This window comes from Salvelinus sp. IW2-2015, unplaced genomic scaffold, assembly GCF_002910315.2.
Source record: "Salvelinus sp. IW2-2015 unplaced genomic scaffold, ASM291031v2 Un_scaffold1732, whole genome shotgun sequence".
Lineage (NCBI taxonomy): Eukaryota > Metazoa > Chordata > Actinopteri > Salmoniformes > Salmonidae > Salvelinus > Salvelinus sp. IW2-2015.
The window spans coordinates 38368-59523 of NW_019943118.1; the positions used below are offsets into that span (position 1 = coordinate 38368).

General features: G+C 43.5%; 2 protein-coding genes and 1 pseudogene across 5 annotated transcripts; 2 read left to right on the forward strand and 1 right to left on the reverse strand.

Moving 5' to 3' along the window:
* The first annotated feature begins 972 nt into the window (after positions 1–972).
* Positions 973–10269, forward strand: LOC112071822 (keratinocyte differentiation factor 1). Of its 4 annotated transcripts, none has more exons than XM_024139251.2 (5): positions 973–1258; positions 5902–6777; positions 6951–7066; positions 7194–7271; positions 7871–10269. In XM_024139251.2, exons 2-5 carry the CDS (start codon positions 5924–5926, stop codon positions 7936–7938), a joined length of 1116 nt encoding a protein of 371 aa, XP_023995019.1. In that variant the 5' UTR covers positions 973–1258; positions 5902–5923; the 3' UTR covers positions 7939–10269. The 4 variants fall into 4 exon arrangements, with proteins under 4 accessions (XP_023995019.1, XP_023995018.1, XP_023995021.1 ...); XM_024139250.2 differs by lacking the exon at positions 973–1258 and adding an exon at positions 4324–4747; XM_024139253.2 differs by lacking the exon at positions 973–1258 and adding an exon at positions 4324–4747 and having other exon boundaries at positions 7874–10269.
* Positions 10270–10791: 522 nt separating this feature from the next.
* Positions 10792–12411, reverse strand: LOC112071823 (nuclear receptor subfamily 0 group B member 2-like; annotated as a pseudogene).
* A 1160-nt stretch (positions 12412–13571) lies between these two features.
* On the forward strand, positions 13572–20896 carry LOC112071824 (nuclear migration protein nudC). Its single transcript, XM_024139254.2, has 9 exons — positions 13572–13763; positions 14086–14163; positions 16693–16905; positions 17034–17126; positions 17301–17414; positions 17753–17947; positions 18055–18138; positions 18399–18517; positions 20394–20896. The coding sequence occupies exons 1-9, from the start codon at positions 13692–13694 to the stop codon at positions 20443–20445; spliced, it is 1020 nt and encodes a 339-aa protein (XP_023995022.1). The 5' UTR covers positions 13572–13691; the 3' UTR covers positions 20446–20896.
* Positions 20897–21156: the final 260 nt, after the last annotated feature.

Consider the following 21156-nt stretch of genomic DNA (forward strand, 5'->3'; position numbering starts at 1 on the left):
TTTCCCTGAGCTCATCTTTTTGTTGACCTTCAAGCAAGGTGTCAGCAACTTCACACATGGATTATTTTACTATTTCAGTGTCTGAAAATGTTTTCCCAAAACCCAAGCTATCCTCAGTGAACACTCCATTGCATGTTGTTGGGCTATCAGGGAATTGACACGGACTTTGGTGGACCTCTCATATTGGGATTTGAGTTGGTTAATCTTGTTTGTTCTCACCTCCGTGTTCAGGGGATACGTGCGATCTAATTTACTATGCCTGGTGTCGTCATGGCGTTTAACATTGGCACTTTTCACGAGAGCTACGGACTCACTGCATATCAGGCACATTGGTTTTGTGCTAGTTGCGGGGAGAATTAATAAATACTGTCCCGTTTTCAGAGTCAACTTTTCTTTTTTTTAAACAAGCCATATTAACAAAGATACTGGCAACTAAACTCCTTCAATCTGTGATATTTACAGTTGAACCGTGGTCAAATCTTTCTGATTCTTTCTGCCTGCTTGTCCCAAGGTTCCACAGAGGATATTTTGAATAATGTGATTGGGTAAGACGCGGCCTCTTCTGTTTGCAAATAACCACGCGATTGGATTAGGCGGAGCACTAGTAGTGGTGGCCGTTGCTTCGAGAGAGAGCGAGAAAGAGAGGTTGCTGAGTTGTTCTTTTTTGAAGCTGTCTAAAAAATAATGTATTGACTTTTATATAACAAAATGCGATGTTGTCCGATTGACKCTTCTCTGCGTCCGGACCAGGACCGCGGTCCACCAGTTGAGTTTGGCTACTGTAGTCTGACATGATTTCCACATAACACAATAATTTGGATAGCCATGCTAGCTTCGCCCTCGTGTGGGTGCTAGCAAGCAGGCTAGATAGTGATAGGTATGAACAGCCAATCCAGTAGGGGCTGGAAGTTAAAGTGACCTTAGATTGGTCAATAGTGTCGCAGAGCAGCCTATTTGCATAAAGTTCACCTTTCCCCAACTTTGGTCCCGCATTGTTCACCATCCCTCGCCCACATCGCGCAACGGTCCCCTGGCTACTTCCCTTCCCTCCATTGACAATGAATGGCTTCCAAAGTTTCATCGCTCCCTGTCAAAATCCACTGTGCGGAGTGGATTCAAGATCACTCTATTGAAATTTAAAGGCAATGTTCCCTCATTCACGGCGACTTCATTCACGGTAAACGCTGCAGCATATGTCGGCTCAATCGGAAATTACGATACTTCTTGGATATGGATGGAATTCAGCCCTGAGGCTTGTGTAAGTATACTTTACTACAACACAATAACCACAAACTTCACTTTGCATCTAACAATAACCATGTTTCCATCCATCATTTGTATGCGAGTCATACCATATAAAAAACATGACAGCCGTGACGGAAACAGGAATGTTGGGTGTAATTTTATAAATGCAGACAGAATTTGTTTGTTTGACATGATGAGATCTTTTTGTGTCTGTGAAATTAACTATGTGGAAATAGAGGTGAAAATTCCTTTTTGCACAAATATTGAAGTAAAGGTAGTCACGTGATGATATGGCGTGTGGTCTCCAACTAGACTTTGGAAACCATGCAGTTTATTAGGCTACAGATGAAATAATGAACTTCACAGGGTGGTGAAAGTGCACAGTGATCTTAATGCTCCTTCCCAATAAATATGGAGGCTCTTAATCAATRAAATGTATTTATAAAGCCTGTTTTACATCAGCAGATGTAACAAAGTGCTCTACAGAAACTCAGCATAAAACCCCAAACAGCAAGCAATGCAGATGTAGATGCACGGTGGCTAGGAAAAGCATCGATCATCATGTCACAAAAATGACTGCTGTTTGACAATCTTATCATATAGACCAGGGGTTCCCACAACCCCTTGTGCCCCACAGTTTGGGAGCGCTGATGTAGACTATACCGGCGCAGGCTACCTGCACTGTATCTGCCAGCTGTTGGCTAAAGCACATGTGCCAAGAACAGAGTAGCACATTTGCTATTTAATGCAATAATTTTTGTGACAAAACTGTCGMTAGAGTTGAAAATGCGATGGAAACACATTGAACTTAAAATGTTTATTCAGTACATGAAAACGTTTGCGAAATCACACACTGATTTTTATTTGCAACAAGTCCGTTTGGTGGAAACACACCACTAGTGGGACAATTTGCATATTTCCTTCATGCGGATTCTAGAATATTCATGAAAATCTGTCGCCAATTGGATGGAAACCTAGCAGTGTGGCCCTAAAATATGATTAGAGCTCATTCAATCACTGGTGGGAACCAATGATAGGCCTCTACATCATTGAAATTAGTTAGATTTCAGATTTTCATGTGAATATTGACAAATGTTCGCATTTTCTCTKTCAATTTGACTTGTTGCGGATAAAAGGCTGTGCATGATGATGTAGTTTACATAATTACATTTGCGGTTCAATTCCCATGTACCAAATAAAAAAATATATATACAAGTTGGTTTCCATTCCATTTTCACCTCTACTGATGGTTTTGTCACAAAATACTGTAGGCCTATATTGCATTTATATAGCTAATGTGCCCATTATGGTTATGGCATGTGCTCTAGCCAACAGCTGGCAGATACAGTGAAGGTAGACTGGCCTACATGATGAGGTGATTATGGACAAAAGAGAGATGATTTGTATTTGTCAAATGGCAGCCAAGCATCGATCATCATGTAATTTTCATTAGCTCACTGTTAACATGATATATAGATCTACAAGTTCGTCCTGTTTGATTTCCTACAAATAATTATCCTGTTACAGCAGTGGTTATTAATTTAAAAATATATATATATTTCACCTTTATTTAACCAGGTAGGCTAGTTGAGAACAAGTTCTCATTTACAACTGCGACCTGGCCAAGATAAAGCAAAGCAGTTCGACACATACAACAACACAGAGTTACACATGGAGTAAACAAACATACAGTCAATAATACAGTAGAAAAATAAGTCTATATACAGTGTGTGCAAATGAGGTAAGATAAGGGAGGAAAGGCAATAAATAGGCCATAGTGGCGAAGTAATTACAATATAGCAATTAAACGCTGGAGTGATAGATGTGCAGAAGATGAATGTGCAAGTAGAGATACTGGGGTGCGAAGGAGCAAAATAAATAAATACAGTATGGGGATGAGGTAGTTGGATGGGCTATTTACAGATGGGCTATATACAGGTGCAGTGATCTGTACGTGTGAATTCACATACAGATCTAATTTTCAATAGATTCCAGTTCAAATGACATATACACTGTGTACAAAACATTAGGAACATCTTCCTAATATTGAGTTTCACCTCCTTTTGCCCCCCAGAACAGCCTCAATTCATCAGGGCATGGACTCTACAAGGTGTCAAGCATTCCACAGGGATGCTGGCCCATGTTGACTCCAATGCTTCCCACAGTTGTGTCAAATTGGCTAGTTGCCCTTTGGGTGGTGGACCATTCTTGATACACACAGGAAACTATTGATCTTGAAAAACTCAGCAGCYTTGCTGTTCTTGACACACATTCGTCGGGGCATGGAGTCTACAAGGTGTCAAGCATTTCACAGGGATGCGGGCCCATGTAGACGCCAATGCTTCCCACAGTTGTGTCAAATAATATCTATAGTTGACTTCTGGAAAAACTCAAAAGGAGGTAAAAACAAGTGGAAAGACGAACTGCTAATATGGGATCCACCAAAAGGGCAACACAGAGTTTACGAACACCACCTTTGGGTGGTGGACCACTCAATACATATGGGAAACTGTTGAGTGTGGAAAAACCAGCAGTGTTGCAGTTCTTGACACACCTACTACCATATCCCGTTCAAAGGCACTTAAATATGTTGTCTTGCTCATTCACCCTATGAATGGCACACATACACAATCCATGTCTCAATTGTCTCAAGGCTTAAAAATCCTTGTTTAAGCTGTCACATTGCCTTCATCTACACTGATTTAAGTGGATTAAACAAGTGGCATCAATAAGGGATCATAGCTTTCACCTGGATTCACCTGGTCAGTATGTCATGGAACGAGCAGGTGTTCTTATGTTTTGTACACAGTGTACATCTAAAACCATATGAAATCAAACCAAATGTATTTATAAAACTCTTTTTTTTATTATTATTATTTTTTTACAAAGTGCTTATACAAAATTCAGCCTAAAACCCAAATAGCAAGCAATGCAGATGTGGCTCGCAAAAACTCCATAGAAAGGCAGAAACCTGTGTGTAATCTTCATAGGGCTAACCCTCCTGAATGGGAATGCAAAAACTTTTCTTCTTTTTTCTTTTACATGTAATCACTGATATTGCACTTTTACGACGGTCCCTAAACCACCTGAGCGCCAGAAAACAGAATATTGCCTTCTGTTCGACCCTGTTAAGGGAAGAGTTCAACTATCGGTAAAAACAAAAGGTGTATTTTGCTCTCTACCGTCATCTGATTCTACATATCACCCTAGGACGTTCCGTCGGACAGCTATTGACGAGCGAACTCTGAATATCTAAAGTAGCCTAAAAAGTAATTTACTGCGGTGATAGATTTTGGTTGGAGTAACTCTCTCGCTTTATTACCTTGTCGCGCAGGTGAAAAACTGTTGTAGGAAGCATTTGAGAAACGAAACTATGCCGCGTCTTTTTTGTGGGTAATTCAATTTAAAAAAATAAAAAWAAAAATGTGAACTCTTCCTCTTTATGGAATATAACCTTTCGGACGAAAACTCGGTGGAGAACCGCGATCACCCTTCGGATGCGGTGAGTAAGACATCGCCTGAACACATGGAAACGCTAAAACAGCCAAATTAATAAACCCAGGTGTAACTTATTTTAAAGTATCAATTACAGATGGAACGAAAGTTGATTAGATATGTGTTTTGGAAGTAGCACCTTGACAATTGTATTTTTTTTGTTCTTGACAAAAGGCTGTAGATGGACTGAAAAGGTCGTCGTCCATTTCAACCAGTTGTTCTGCGTCCCAGCATATGACAGTAGTAACCTTTCATTGTATGAAGTAGGCCCGGCCCTGCTTTCATCAAACATCTGATCAGAACATTGTTTTAGTCACCCCCCCCATTACATTCACTTTATGACACATTTGTTTAAATTTTGGCCTACGTTGAATGGACACCGTCTTCATCCTGGCTTCCATATGGCCTTTGTTGACTTTCTTTGAAAGTACGTTTTGAACATAGCCTACAGGCCAGAGGGGTATACTACATAGCAGGTTCAATGAGTTAGCCAGCTCACTTCAATCAACAACTAGAAATAACTCGCTTTTCTGGTTCATTAAGAAAGCTAAACTTACATATGTGTTTTTGGTTGTTTAATCAATTAAACAACCAACCCGTTTCAAGCTTATGTTTCTAAAAAATAAAAAGTTATTTAAGCAAGTTAGCTGGCTAATTCAATAATTACCCCTCGGAGACCCAGGCTGCAAATGTTTTTCCTATCACAGCAATATCACACCTGAATCAATTTCTCACCTAATCGCCAAGCCTTGGATTTAGTTTAATCAAGTGTGTTAATGCTGGGCTAGAACAGAAACGTGCACCAGTGTGAGCAGTTTTTGTATTTAAACTGCTTGTGTTTCATTGATTTTAAAACTAATTTGAGCCCTATAGAACCAGTTGGGTAACTGCTTGGCACTAAGGGATATGTGGTGATCGGTATTGTTGGTCGGTTTGGAAGAGGTTTAGTTTTCCATGCCATGGGCCTGCAGCAAACATTTGACATAGACAATACTACATAGATATTAAGTCTATTGATTCACGGCTACTTTGTTGTCTATTTGAAGCCACTGATTATTATGACAGGATTAAGCAATGTTTAAAATATATATAACATACATATTTCCTACATTAATGTAATGAATTGCCCTCCCCCACACTCCCCGTCCTCTTCTTTCCCAGGCCTTGGCTCTAGTGAGCCACCATGCCCAGCAGCATCACAGGGAGCCCCAGACCCTGGTCAGAGCCAGGGGGCCAGGTCGGCCTCGTCCCTGTGGAACCCAACCATCTCCTCTACCGGGGCAGCAGCACCAGCCAGGAGTCCTGCTATGAGGAGCGATGTGTGGACCCGGTGGAGGTGAGGCACCACAAGGCCCACCGCGGGGATGTGCAGAGCAAGGCGGCTGAGGAGATCATCGGCTTCATCCCCGGATCAGCAGACTCTCCTCCAGGGGATCATGGGTGTGGTCCTTGTGCCCCCTCCTCCCCAGGCAGCTGGAAGAACTGGGTGTGCAGCTTGCTGACCTGTGGACTCTACATGGTGTGTCGGAGCACCATCCTGGCCCCCAGTCCCACAGGGAGGTCCCCAGATGACGATCAGGAGAAGGTCAACCTCCGGGGTCTCCAGAGCTACCCTGGGGCCAACGACCCCCAAACCAGGAAGGAGGGCGGGGGTAGTGGCTCTGATTGGTCGGAGGACATCTACATCAGAGGAGTCAAAGTGGACATTCCCAAAATGGAGGAGGAGCCGGTGGTCATTACCAGGCCTCCGTTACACAATGAAAGAGGTGGAGGAGGGAGACGGTACAGCCCTCCATCCTACTCCTGGTATGAGGGGGATATGGGTGATCTGAGCATGGGTGACGTGGACTCTCTGATCACCCAGAAGCTTTTGGAGCTGTACTCTGAGTACCAGATCGAGGAGCTGGCCCACTGCACCTCGGACTCAGTGTTCCTGAAGAAGACCGGTGAGATCAGCCAGCTGATCAGTGACCTGGCCGAGGAGCATCAGCTTGATGAGCAGGACGCAGAAGGTCGACTGGTCAAGGGCATCATCAGGTAGCTACCATTCACTGACATTTGCTGGTAGTGTTTAACTGCCTTGATCATGGGCACAACAAGTGTGTGTGTGTGCATGCAAGCTGTTGGGAATGTGACAGCAAATCAATACATTTCCTTTTGTAAAATGGACAATAAAGTTTATACTATTTTAATCCGTTCTATCCATTCAGGATCAGCACTAGGAAGAGCAAGAAGAGACCTCCGTACCAAAGGTCACAGAGGAGAACCTCCGACAGCGGAAACGAAACCATGAGCAACTACCAAACATCAACCATCGGCAATAACAGTAAGCAACACCTCTACTGATAAACAACCGCTTTTCCCCTATTTTACGTACTTGTTGAAGGAATACTTCATGGGCTGTCATTTGTTATTCCACTGTTAGTTGACTGTCACTCTGTTTTACCTCAAAGATGATTACGATATCCAGATATCCAAGGAGACAGATTCTGATATGAACGCTAGGAACATGAGGATGAACAGTGGAGCAGGTAAGAGACTTTCCGTGGGTACTGTATGTTGTGTGTCCTGCACAGTGTTATTGTAGTCCTCATTAAGAGCTTGTTATGATAGGGTTAGAGTCCTTCAATACACACTTTTTTTTACTGAAATCACAGTGTGTCCCCTGTGTTCATTTAGCAGTGGCACATTGCTGCAGGGGTTTTCAACTCTTAAGCTACGAGGTCCGGAGCCTGCTGGCTTTCTGTTCTACTTGATCATTAATTGCACCCACCTGGAGTCCCAGGACTAAATCAGTCTCTGATTAGAGAGGAACTATGAGTGGAACTGACTTCGAGGTTCAGTTTGAGGGATGAAGATTATTTGTTCTTGACGATGATGGTCTTGAACCAATTATGTATATATGACTAAACCTGTGGACTTCAAACTGCATTTTGCACACTTTTTTGTTGTTGTAAGTTTACGTTAGCGATCTTGATGTCGAGGTACTCCTGATTGAGTTTTTATGTCATTTGTATTTTTGTGTGAACTATGAAGCCAAAGACACATTTCCACATTGCGTGGACAATGAAGATGGTCTGTTCTATTATGTTCTGCATCTCATGCCTTCTTTATCATATTTTGATTTAAGCAGAAAGTTCTGAACGTCAGATGTCTGTGTTTGGCATGCCCKTGCCCGGGACCTCAGTCAGAACATGATGATCCATCTTCAACACTACTGATATCATGGAGCTACTCACCAGTCTCCAGCTGAAGAGGTTGGGAGCCATACAGATACACATATTATATGTTCTATTTAATTCTATGTTGGAAACTTTAAGGAGCCTGAGAATTGCACTATGTTAAATGAAGTGGGAGGAGTATAATGCGTATGCAAACTCCTCTGAAGACCATTGACTTTACTTTGAAGGCGATATTATGAATCGTGTCATCTGTATTTTGAAGGATTATAATGTAATCAGGGTAGTGAATGTATCTTTGATTCTGGCATATTGTGCCCTTGTTTGGGGGTTGGCCTGTCTCATAGAAAAGCCGCTGTAGACTTACTTACCAAACCCTTCCAGCAGCTCCCCCTGTTTTGTTGTCCGTTTCTCTTATTGCCCTCCAATTACATCAGTGGTGGTGTGTGTTCCGTTACCCTTGAAAAACAACTAGCTATTTTGATATGAAACTCGACTCTCCACTGCTGCCGGACCTCTTTCTGCATTATCACTTCAACCCACAACACTGACACGAGAATCAGTTTCAAGGTAGTGTACTCACATCCAGGGACTTGCAGGGTAAAGTAAACTGACTCGAGGAAGATAGATAACTGCACACTTGATTGGTCAACGGTTTTATAGTGCAACATGTAGACACCATGAACTAACCTGGAATGTACTGGGGGCCAAAAAAACACTTGGAACGGATGAAGAGGGAACACCTCAAAGACAATGAATGTTATTGACGTATTGGTGACTTTGAAATACAATTGTAGATGTGCTTTTTGATGCCAAGAGAATATCATAGTCCTGTACCTAACTAGGTAATATTTTACTTGACACCCAGTGTCATAAAATGTTATGACATGGTCTTAACCATGTCATATGTCACAACACTTGATATATCCGGTCATAATATGGTCATTACACTGTCATGACCCATATATTTACACCTGTTGTGACATATATTGTGTTATTTTATGGCTGGTTATGGAATCAAAACTCACATTTATTCAAAATAGTTTTTTCCCCCGGAAGTGTCCTTTCGTTTTTAAAGATTGTTTCTTAAATCCTTTGTTGTTCTAATGAATTCTTTACAGTCATGTTTTTGTTATATTTTAAGTAACTTGTAGAAAATACTKTTTTTGACACTGTCATGAAGCATTATGACCATCATCCTATAAGTCACCTATCGCGTACATGCTGTTATATACGTCATCAGTCAAAAAGAGAGTCTTGTCCTGCTCCTGAAATCTGCATCTGCGTTCATCCCAGTCATCAGCAACGGAGCGTTGGGGTAGGTGCATGCCTGACATCAATGTGTGTGCAATTACAGTGATCATTTCATGTGGTCAATTTCACACACAAATATAGAACATGTCAACAGTGTAATTGTGTAATGGAATGTTTTGCCTTGTGTGGTAGGTTTTGACACTCTTATGTAGGTGTCATAACCAGCCATAAAATAACGCAAWATGTGTCACATGTCAAAATATGTGTCATGACAGGGATATGACCGTATTATAAAAGGTTATGACATATTAAAACATGGTTATGACCATGTCATAACGTGTTATGACGCTGGGTGTCAAGTGAAGTGTTACCCATGACGGTAATCCTAATATGTTTGTATTGCTTTAAAATTGGTTAGGGTCCAAAATCTCTCACGAGCATGTGGCCTGGTTAATGATTAACATGATCTCATTGTAGACGCCAATGACTATATACTTGAAATTAAATTGTATAATGTGTGCATTTCTGTGATTTATATAAAACTATTTTAAAAAAGGGATGCACAAGCATAAATTAAGTTGTAAAGGCATTGATGCCATGCTATTCTTGCGCATTTTGTCTTCTGTTTTATTGTGGCTGGTATAATGTTCCTCTCTATGGGGAAAATTCTTACTTCCACTTAAGTCTCATTTTAGTTATGTACAATGAGACTATGTGGAAGTTAGGATCCGCCTCTCTAAGAATGTCTAAATTAATGACTTGTTAATAAAAAAAATCTTTCAGGCAAGAATGTCAACCTGTGACTAGCGCACCACTAGAAGAGGCCCAGTCATATGTTTTGTGTGTGTTGTTGACATTTAATTTCTGTGTTTTCATTCTTTCTAAATAGCCTTTTCCCGTCGCCTTACTGGACYTGAATCAGCCAGTTACTCACACACAGTACTCTTCCAATCTATCTACAACTCACTTCTATTGTGTTGATGTATTGAAATGGAAGAATCTCTGACAACATGCAGACTGCGAAGCAATGAGGGTTCTGTGATGTGAAATGTTTAGATGGTTGCGAATTGAAATTAAAGATRGATTCTACTATGGATAGCAAGCATATATTTTATTCTACTTTTAAAAAAATGTCTGGGTGTTCTGTAATGTAATGTTTTGCCCTGTTGAACAGGCCCAAATGTACACAGATATCTTTGGCAGGTGCACAGTACCAGTACCAGGGTGTTCACTTGTGCCCCCTAGGGACAACTTTTATCTTTGGCAAGGACAAAATAATACAGACCACCGAATGACTGTAAAACAGGTCATTCTGGTCCTGGGCATAGACAGGAAATTGATAAGAGGTAGGTTTACAGGAAATATGAGTGTTGACACATTGTTGGAGTATTAATACACAGTCTAAAGCTGCATTTTGCTAGCCTTCCTTATCATGCATTGGTGAGTTTCCCAGGTCACGTCACTCAAGGGATTTTTGCTACTTTCCATTCCATACCCTGTACAGTGTACAGCACAACAGATACTTGTAGTTACAGGTAGAATACCACAGGTAGGAGCCAGAGTACATATCATGCTAAGAGCCAGTACAATATTACAGGGTTATTCGATCAATAGAAAATACCGTTGCACTCACTTCATTTATTTTATCACACCACTGATAAATTGTCAGATACATGCCAAAAGTAAATGATAGAACAATGACTAAATGTGTGTATAGAAGAGAGGATAAACAAACATTTAGTTTATGAAACTTTTATTGCCTGGTTGCATTCTTCACGTTCATATTTGTCATAGTAGAAAATACCCTAAAATATAATTCAAACACATACACCATACACACACACTTTCAGCTTTATTCTTGTCTAATGAACAGCATCTCACTTAACAAACCAAACAGATCCGCCTGACCAATAACAGGTCTGAAGAACACTTCTGTGATGAGTGATTGGCTGACAGTCTGTAAGTCAGAGGTCGATAGTAGGATGCAGCTGAATCGACCCAAGTCTCCTGGGTGAAGGGTCAGCACAACCTCCTGTAGAGCTCTCTGGGCCTCCTGTTGGAGACTGTTGATGAGTACAGTGGTGCTTAGTCCTTGGATATCTGTTAAGAGGAAGTGAGGGAAATGTCAAATCAATTGTATTCCAGCATCAGTAGTTCAACACTGACAGGAGAAAGAGGGAAGCTGTTTGCCGTATTTGTCATGTTAGATGATTAAATAATCATCGATTTATGGCATTGATTGCTTCAAATATTTACATCAAATGAAATGAATACAATGTCAGTTTAAGTAGATTTGGAGTTTCACATTACATCATGGCATGCTGAGAAGAAGTAGAAGAAGATCTTTACRTGGATTGAACAGCATAGCTCCCTTCAGATAGGCATATTCCTTTGGGCTGAGATCCAGAGTCCACAGTCTGTTCAGACAGGATCTGAGTTTATGCACCCCAGCCAGGGTGGGCAGCAACCTCTTCCCCTCATCTTCCACCTCCTGCTCTTCCTCACTCTGTGGCCCCTGACCGTTGAGGAGGATCCTCCTCAGCATGCTAGCCTGTGGAACATCCTTCACCTCGAACACAGTCCGTTCCTGGGCCAGGCCCAGACAGAACAGGGGCACCCAGCAGTCCCTCAGCAGAGATAGCTGATCCTCCACTGGAAGCTGACTGAAGGAGGGTAAACTCTTCATGAAGCAGATGGTTTTGACCAGAACATCAGACACCATCTGACAGGTTCCCTCAGAGTTCTTCAGACACACTGCCGCTTGCAGTGACAGTTGTGAAGCATCATCTTATTGTAGTTGTACTGGTTCACCTGGTTGTTGTTGATCAGGCTGTCGTTGTTGCTGTAGTTACTGTCCGCCCGGCTCAGGATGTTGTACAGGATGGTGTGAGGCTGCTGTTGTTGCTCCCGGTAACCTGAACAGTGACAGGTGGTCTTCATCTCTTCAAGAGGAAACATCATGGAGAATTCCCCGTTGAGGATCAATAAAGTATCAATCAATCAATAGATGATAAGATGTCCCCAGTTGCTGAGGCTTTACAGAGCTATGCTACAGACGTGAGAATAGCCACATTCTCTCTTTGAAATGTTGTCCAGCAGTATGATCAGCAGCTCTGACTGTCTGACAACTCCAGTAGACTGAGTATTATTTATAGGAAGACAGGACACGCTCCTCTGATCTGTGTGTGACAAGTCAGCCTTGACCCCTCCCCCTCAAACCACACACACTCACACCTGAGAACAACAGAGTGACCCTGGACTGCTCAGCTCTCTGCGTTAGGTTCTCTCCACGTGGAGCGAGGTGATAGGGCATATTCAATACAACTGTGACATTTGGCCTGCAGGGAGGGAGAGACGTGAGGAAGCCGGRTGCACTACGAGATCAATGACATTTATCATTGATCTGACTACCAAGGACGGGGTCAATGCTCCCATACAGACTACCACCCCAACACACAGCCTTGGTTCAGTCTTCTATGTTTTGCTAGTTAAGGGGTAAATGCAAACTCAGGATCATAGGATATCAGCATTTGGTATTGACAAAGAGCAATATAATTTTAGGAAAATAATGACACAAGTAGCCTAGATCCTAATCATGTAGATAGGTATAATTTTTTTCTTATTATCAATAGCCTACTTTATTTTTGGCCTTTCATGTGTTTTTGCAAATAGGCTAGGTATCCTAGAAAAAATTTATCTTTCCACCTATGTTACTTATCACTCAACATAACACTGTGTGGCAATCACTGTGACCCTTATTTCAYTATATTTGAATAGTTTAGTCATGGCGTCAAGATACAGTATGTTATCTGGGTCAAAAAATGGAACATTGAGCTGTTGGTCATTGACACCTATCCATCAGAGATATCTCCTGCTAAATCACGATCACTGTTAATAAATGAAGGATTGAAATTAGAATGACGTTATCCAACTATCAAATGTAACATTTTCAATAGGATTTCTGAAGACAAACAAGGGTCATTGCCAATTTAGAGGTGGGGAGATTAGATATAATGGCTACACCAAAGATGTTCAGAATCAGAAAGTAATCCTTGAGCATATAAATCGTGTTTGCATGTGAAAATGTCTGTACATAAATACATTTAAATTCATTCAAATGCTAATTTATAACAGATTAACCTAAGAAAAAAGTATAATAGTGAAATGACATGAATATACGATAATTATGTCATAATGAATTACCAATACTTTTTTGCCATCAATCTAACACAAATTTCTCATCAAGAACATTCGGTTCGCCGCTGCACTCAGTTTCACACCGTCAAAACTTGAACACGCCATCTAACACGATCTAATTGGCTGTTTGGTTTGCCAATCAAAAGGTTGGACTCATCTTGCCTGGTTGTTTGCGTCAAACGTTTAATTCGCTTAGAAACAAGGCGGTGCTTGTTTCCAGGAAGTAGCACAGCAACGTGACTTCACATTGCTCCATTTTAGCTCCCTGCTAGCCTGCATTTCAAATTATATTTTAATCAAGTTCATACATTAGGACAGAAAATGGGTGATGATGAGAAGTATGACGGGATGTTGCTTGTTATGGCACAACAGCATGAAGGAGGTGTACAAGAGGTAAACCTCAGCTTGTTAGGATGCTAGCAAATTCATCATAAAACAACTGGCTAGCCGGTTAATGTACGTTAGCTATATGATGGGGATTGGAACGTGTCCGGCGTTTCCACCATGAATATGGCACCACAAACCAGTAGTTAATGTTAGTTGCGTATATTAAATATCACACCAGTAGCGTATTCGTTAACCACAGTTTAGCTAGTTAGTTGTGTTTAGGCATGCTGGTGGTGTGGCAACCTTTAGGAAGCCATAGCAAATAGGCGTGTTTAAGGCTTAGGTTGGCTATGTATCATCTCTAATGTAATGTTTATTCTCCCAARAGTTAGTAAACACGTTTTTCAGCTTCCTCCGGCGTAAAACAGACTTCTTCACGGGTGGAGAGGCAGGCGCACCAGAGAAGGTGAGTCCAGAATTGGCTACCTAACGCCTCGATCAAACCGACAGTGTCATAGCATTTTGGGACACCTTGCCTTTCAGSATTGCGTTGCAGAGGCAGTTGCAGTGCGTTTTGTGTGGTGCATATGTTTATCGACCGTATGCGTCAAACTGTATGCATAGACGGCTTGACAGAAATGGTAGCAGATGATGCTGCCTACTCTTTTGTCCAAGGCTACTATCGGTGTGATCAAGGCGTAACTGAACGAAGGTTACTTATGTAACCACAGACACACATGTACACCTGTGTCACGACTGGGGTCCGCCCCTATATATAGACCCTATGGCCACGACACACGTTCTCTACATCATTTTTGAGGTGCCTCTAGCACCGTAGAGGATTTGAGTGATCCATATAGCTCACATAACCGTGGTTACATACGTAACCTTCGTTATGTTTCACTATATTGGATCACTCCAATATATTGGTATACCCGTACCAGATTTAATCGTGGTAGACGGACCTGGCCAGCCAGCAGCGATATCGCAGGGGCCGTCAATGTGGTAGGGTGATCCCGGCACAGTCCCGGAAGGAGTGGCGATGCCCAGGACCGCTGAACCAACTGCAGTGGGAGGTGCCACATTTCCCCCGATAGTACCTAGCAAGGTGCAAGAGGAAGCCCAGCTGGCTGCAGCACAGATATCAGCGAGGGGCCCTCCTCTCAGTAGAGCCCAGGATGCAGTCACACCTCGTGTTGAATGTGCCACCACAGATCCCAGCACTGGTATGCCAGCCAGGCGGTATGCTGTCGTAATCGTGTCCACTATCCAGTGAGAGAGCCTCTGCCTTGATAGCTCAGCCCCCAGGACTCTCTCACAATAGCAGACAAAGAGCTGGTCTGTTGTTCCCACTGACGTGTCCCGCTCCACATAGGCTGCCAGTGCCCGTACAGGGCACAGCATGCCGGAGGGAGGCCCAGACCCCCCCCCCCCCACCACTGCCGGGGGGTTGTAAGCAGACAGGTTAAAAGGGATGTTCACATGCCTGTCTGACAGAACCTTCGGGAGGAATAAGGGGTTGTAGTGGAGAGATGTACTCCTCCCACCGGGGTCCATACGAGGACATACTGCACCCTGCATGACTCAGGCACAACCTCAATACTAGTGCACCAAGAGCAGAACAACCACCAGGGCAACTGGTATGTCGCGGTTGTAGCCGGTGCCCTTAAACTCTGCATGGTGTTCATTACGCCCTCTAGTCCAAACATGGACCATTGGTGCCGTTCGGTGGGGGGTCCCGGCCTCAGTCGCAGGTTCCGCCCTATAATCTCCCGGTCCGGGAGGACCATGGCAGCTATCATGGTGTCCATGGTCGGGTACTCCCGGAGGCCAAGTGACTCCGCGCCCGCAACATAACTCCATGGTCCAGTCTCTGCTGTGAGTCGGAAGCGCCACCTGGCAGAGGCCCAGCTCTCCTGCAAGGCCTCGCGGAACTCAGCGGAGATGGGGACAGATGGAGAGTCATCACTGTCCACCAGTTTGATGTGCAGTGGCTACCCGAGTGAGTAGGCTCTTCATAGCCTCTCGAGCTGCTGGGGGCGATGAAGCCCCGCTGGCGGCTTCTGACGGCCTGTCAGCCTGATAGCCCCGCTCACGGTGGTGAACAGTGCCAGCATCGTCCCCCAGGAACAGCCTATCACTGGCCAACCGGGAACAGCTGTCGTCATCAACCTCCTGACGGTCCGACTCGATACTCCTACACTCTGCAGGGGAAAGAAGAAGAAGAAAAGCAGAATGTTAAAGCAATTCACAACACACACACAGAACAAGCCAGTGGGCAAGTTGTGTAAAATAAATACAGTTTGTGGCAGCAAGAGCCACCGTACTAATGGATGCACACGGACTCGTAGAGTAACACTAACGAAACACAAGTACGACAAACCAGGGGCGGAAGATACAGATCAACCGCGCCCAGCGAGTGGAGCACTGAAGAGGAGGGGCGGCCATGTGGCCAGCTGCTCCAGGCTGCAAACAGCCAGTGAGAGAACTTCCAAGGAAYATATTACACTTACCAGTGACTTACAAAGCGAGCTTCAGGAAGTTTGTACCTCAAACCATACAGACGTCCACTGAGAAAATGGAAGTGTGTCGCGGTCATGGGGTCTATATATAGGGGCGGACCCCAGCCGTACACGGGAGTAAATCTGTAAATCCTCACCTCGGATGTATCCCTCCGCCGCGGAGTGATCCAACATAGTGAAACATAACAAAGATGCATATGTCAAAAGATGCAGAACTGCTAACCTCCCCCTTTTCCCCTCTGTCCGGTTTCAACTAGATAGCACAAAGTAAAAAATTGTCTATATCGTAAAAATTATTAAAACAAAACTGTTTTTTTGGTCTTAATTTAAGGTTAGGGTTATACTTAAGGTTAACAGTATGGTTTAGGTTAGGATAAGGTTTCAAATCAGATTTTAAGAAGAGAAATTGTAGAAATGTGAGGGGTTTATGACTTTGTGGCTGTGTTACCTAGTGACGACCCCTCTGTCCCCAGCTGGTGAAGGAGTCGTTTGCCCACCACAGTGGTCTTGCCCTGAAGGCCCACAGAGAGAAGGAGAAGAGGCAGGAGAAGGAGAAGAGAGAGAAGGCAAAGAGGGCTGCCAAGCTAGCTGAGGAAGAGGAGATAAAAAGAAAGAACGCAGACGAGCCCAAAATCAAAGAACTGACAGACGAAGAGGCAGAGAGAATTCAGTCTGAAATCGACCAGGTAAGAAAAACTGATTGTCAGTTATGAATGATTGATTGATGTACTATACACACTAGATTTAACAATGTCATTGTCTTGATGAAATTTATATGCGCTACTTTAATGTCTTTGTCTTGTCTTGGTTTCAGCAAAAGAAACAAGAGGAGAAGAAAGAGGCCACAAATGCAGTAGCTCCAGCTGAGGAGGCTGAGAAGGAAGAGAGAGAGAAGGGAGACAAGGGGGTAAGAGATTCTGTTGGGATGCCTCAGTAGATAAATGAGAGGTATAGGTGGGGTGTCCCACCTGGGAAATGAACTAGGGGAAAAACTGATGCACATAGTTTACAGCATAGGGGTATTTTATGTATGTGCAGTATGTTGAAGACAATTAATCACAGTCTTCTTCTTTTCTGCCAGACTGATTCCGATGGAGAAGAAGATGAGAAAGACAAGGACAAGATTAAACCCAACGCAGGTAACGGAGCTGACCTGGCCAACTATCGCTGGACACAGTCCCTGTCTGAAGTGGACGTGAGTTTGTTTCCCTTGTCTTCAGTGATTACCGTGCTGCTATGTTCCCTAGTGATATTAAAGTTGTCTAACTGGAGCATGATTTTGCTTTTTTTGCAATAGAGGTCTTTGTGCTGCCCCTTCGTGTAGCTAATCGTGCATAGGCAGCTCCCTCTATTTCAGAGCGGATGTTGATTATCTTTTTGTCTGCAGTCGCTAGGGATTGGTTTAGTGTTGGACAAGATGTAATCTGGGCAGACAAGGTAATCAGGCATTCTGTTGGTTCCCCTATGTCCTTGCCTCCTAGCTAGTGGTGCCTTCATTCTAACTTGGTGTTGCCCTCTATTCCGCCCCCCCAGCTGGTGGTGCCTTTTGATGTGAAGTTCCGTTTGAAAGGGAAGGATGTGGAGGTGGACATCCAGCGTGGTGTGCTGAAGGTGGGTCTGAAGGGCCATCCTCCTGTGATCGAGGGTCAGCTCTACAACCACGTCAAGGTGGAGGAGAGCTCCTGGCTCATTGAGGACAGCAAGGTGGTCACTATTCACCTGGAGAAGGTACTGCTTTTATTTCTCTTGTATTACAAGGGGTTTCATTGAGATGAAACATCTATTTCACTCTGAAACCTTTTCAGTCACTAAATCATGCCTTGCGTCTGTTTCAGATCAACAAGATGGAGTGGTGGAATAAGATAGTGACCACGGATCCAGAACTCAACACGAAGAAGATCTGTCCGGAGAACTCGAAGGTAACCAACGCCAAGCTACTGATGCAAGGCTCACTGTATATTGCAAGAGAACATGTGATTAGTCTCCTATATTTAAAGTAAAAGGGTAATGCATCTCCCACTTATTAAAACTCTTTCCCTCACCTCTCTATCGCTCACCCTCCATCTCTCTCCTCTCTATCGCTCACCCTCTCTCTCTCCTCTTCCATTTCTCTCCTCTTTCCCCCCTTTTTCTCTCGCTCTCTCCTCTTCCATCTCTCTCTGTGATCCTGCGGTCTCAGCTGTCAGATCTGGATGGGGAGACCCGTGGTATGGTGGAGAAGATGATGTATGATCAGAGACAGAAGTCCATGGGTCTACCCACCTCCGAAGAGCAGAAGAAACAAGACATCCTCAAAAAGTAGCTTTCAGCACATTGCTTATAGCACCATCATATAGCATGCCTGTTATGATAACGTTTAAGTAGTGCAATACTTTTCTTCACATATACAGTGTAAAGTTTGAACCATGTGAAGACATCCCTGGGACTTAACTACTGACACAGAGCTGACTAGTTTACCTACTGACAGGAAATGTTCTCTTTTCTGTTAACTTTCTCACAGGTAAAGGTACAATAGGGGGGCATATTTGTCCTGTTTCACACATGTACAAGTGTGTGTGGTGTGAAATGGAAATGAGGTTTTTGCATATCCCATTCCCCTGGGACACCTGCGGATAATGGGGTCACAGCCAGGGATCAGCCATTATTGACAGTGACCCTGGAGCACTAAGGGTTAAGGGCCTTGCTCAAGGACAGATTGTAGTCGGCTCAGGGATTTGATCTAGCAACCTTTCGGTTACTGGCCCAATGCTCAAACCACTAGGCGCCCACTTGGTGCTTTGCTTTTTATTGTCTAACATGTTCTAGTAGCTACTGTATAGTTTAACATCGCCATAAAAAGGAGGTAAAATGTGAATTTGAATTCTGTCAAGGTCAGGTTACATAATCACTGCAGCCATAAACGGATAGTGAGACGTCTGTACCAGCTTCCGTACGGAGTCGGGGACCAGAGCTGACCTCGTTGTTGCTCCTCTACCGTCATAATACCCGAGGTGTCTGGGGAGGAAACATGTCTCCCATTACACTGCTTTTTTARGAGTCGTGTCCCAAGGTGTTTGTGGGAAAATAATGTCTCCAACTGTGTTATATGAGCAGGTGGATTGCACAGTTTGTGCCCTGTTGTTTTTATTGAAGAACAAAGTTATATTCAGTTTACATGCTACATAGTCTTGTGAATATGCTCCATATTCTAAACATGACCAGACAATGACAATGTCCTTTCCTAGCAACGTGACTTGGGCAATTTGAGGTGCATTTAGTGATGGTTGGCAAATATTTAGTCTCTGTATGATTCGCTAGACTAGTATAAGTATTAGGACGATTACACTGCGATGAGGGGTCTGTACGGGATAGAGGGAAGGAGCTGTAGCCGTTGGAGATGGATGTAAAGGTCTCATATCACGGTGGAGGTTAAAGCCCTTCTAGTCCCAGTCACGAGCAAGGCCAGCGTTACGTTTCCCTGTGGCTTACTGGAAACCCTGATCTAGGGAAGGAGCCGTCGGAGACGATGTGGAGGACAGTCTCTTATCAGAGTTCAGGTTATTAAAACCCCTTCTACTTCCTGTCCTGGTCATGACAAGGCCAATGGTAGGTTAGCCGTGGTTGTCCACTTGTGTCTGGTTATATGCGTGTCATTCTGCATCGCCTCACACTTCCTCTAGTTTATGAAAGTGTCCTATTCAAAAGATCTGGTATGGTTACTACGGTTAGACTTTACTGTATGTTCGTTACTGTTTGACAATATAGCAGACATTCAAGTCCTTTAGAAATGGCTGTCAGTCTGATATGGTTACTTTAGGTGTGGACGATAATAGCCAAAAGAATTTAGATCTGCATTTTCCCGATGCGGAGGTGAGAACCAAGATATAGGTCAATATTGCAAATAAAATATTGGCTATTGGTGTCACCCCTAATGTCCACATCGGTGCATCTCTATCCGCCGTCACTGCTGCTCCCAGCCTCGCTTCCTCCACTGTCCCCTTACTGAGCTCAACGCTGGGATGACTTTATCCTGTCTAGTCTGATTTACACATGGCTAGTATGCTGTCTTTAAGCTAGATGCAGTTAAATAGTCTTGCAAACTCCTATTGTCATTTACCAGTTCCTTGTAGACTGGGACCAGGCTACTCTTTCACTGTTCCGACTGCATGATGTGACCCCCATCATTGTGTTCCAGGTTCATGACGCAGCACCCGGAGATGGACTTCTCTAAAGCCAAATTCAGCTGAGAGACGTCGCTGTCGTTCCCCAGCCAACCCTCCATACCCCTCTGCTCTCTTACTCTGCCCAGGAAAACAAAACAACCACTATGAATCCTTATCAAAAGCAACCTCCGGCGCRGATGTTACAGTTGAATCCCCCTATCTTACTCTCTTTGTCTATATCACCATCTCTCTTTCTCCCCTTTTCTGTCGTCATGGGATGCTGGCTTCTTGTCAGTCTCATTCCTGTGACAGAAACTTGATGACTGTAGTAACATCTATGTTCTGTTCCATGTGAGAGTGTTCTGAGTGTTTAAAGAAATGTTTGGAGCCTTTTTGTTTTATAACTTGATTCAAACCACCTTCATTTTTATTTAACCAGGCAAGTAATTTAAGAATAAATTCTTATTTACAATGACGGCCAAACCCGGACGATGCTCTGCCAATTGTGCGACGCCCTATGGGACTCCCAATCACAGCCGGATGGGATGCAGCCTGCAGCCTCTTGCACTGAGACACAGTGTTTTAGGCCACTGCGCCACTCGGGAGCCTGAGTGAAATATGGCATCATCAGGACTTTACTGCAAGAGAAAAATTACTACTGAAATACCATGTGAGATTAACTATCATGCAGATTAGGCATTTATACTGAACAAGAATATAAACGCAACATGTAAAGTGTTGGTCCCATGTTTCATGAGCTGAAATAAAAGATCCCAGAAATGTTCCATACGCACA

What these genes read in the sequence shown, in the direction of transcription:
- LOC112071824 (XM_024139254.2), top strand. Translation starts at nt 13,692, where the DNA reads ATGGGTGATGATGAGAAGTATGACGGGATGTTGCTTGTTATGGCACAA. An exon ending in TCACTATTCACCTGGAGAAG is followed by an intron (nt 17,948 to 18,054) that starts GTACTGCTTTTA and finishes CGTCTGTTTCAG; the next exon opens with ATCAACAAGATGGAGTGGTG. An exon ending in TCTGTCCGGAGAACTCGAAG is followed by an intron (nt 18,139 to 18,398) that starts GTAACCAACGCC and finishes CTGCGGTCTCAG; the next exon opens with CTGTCAGATCTGGATGGGGA.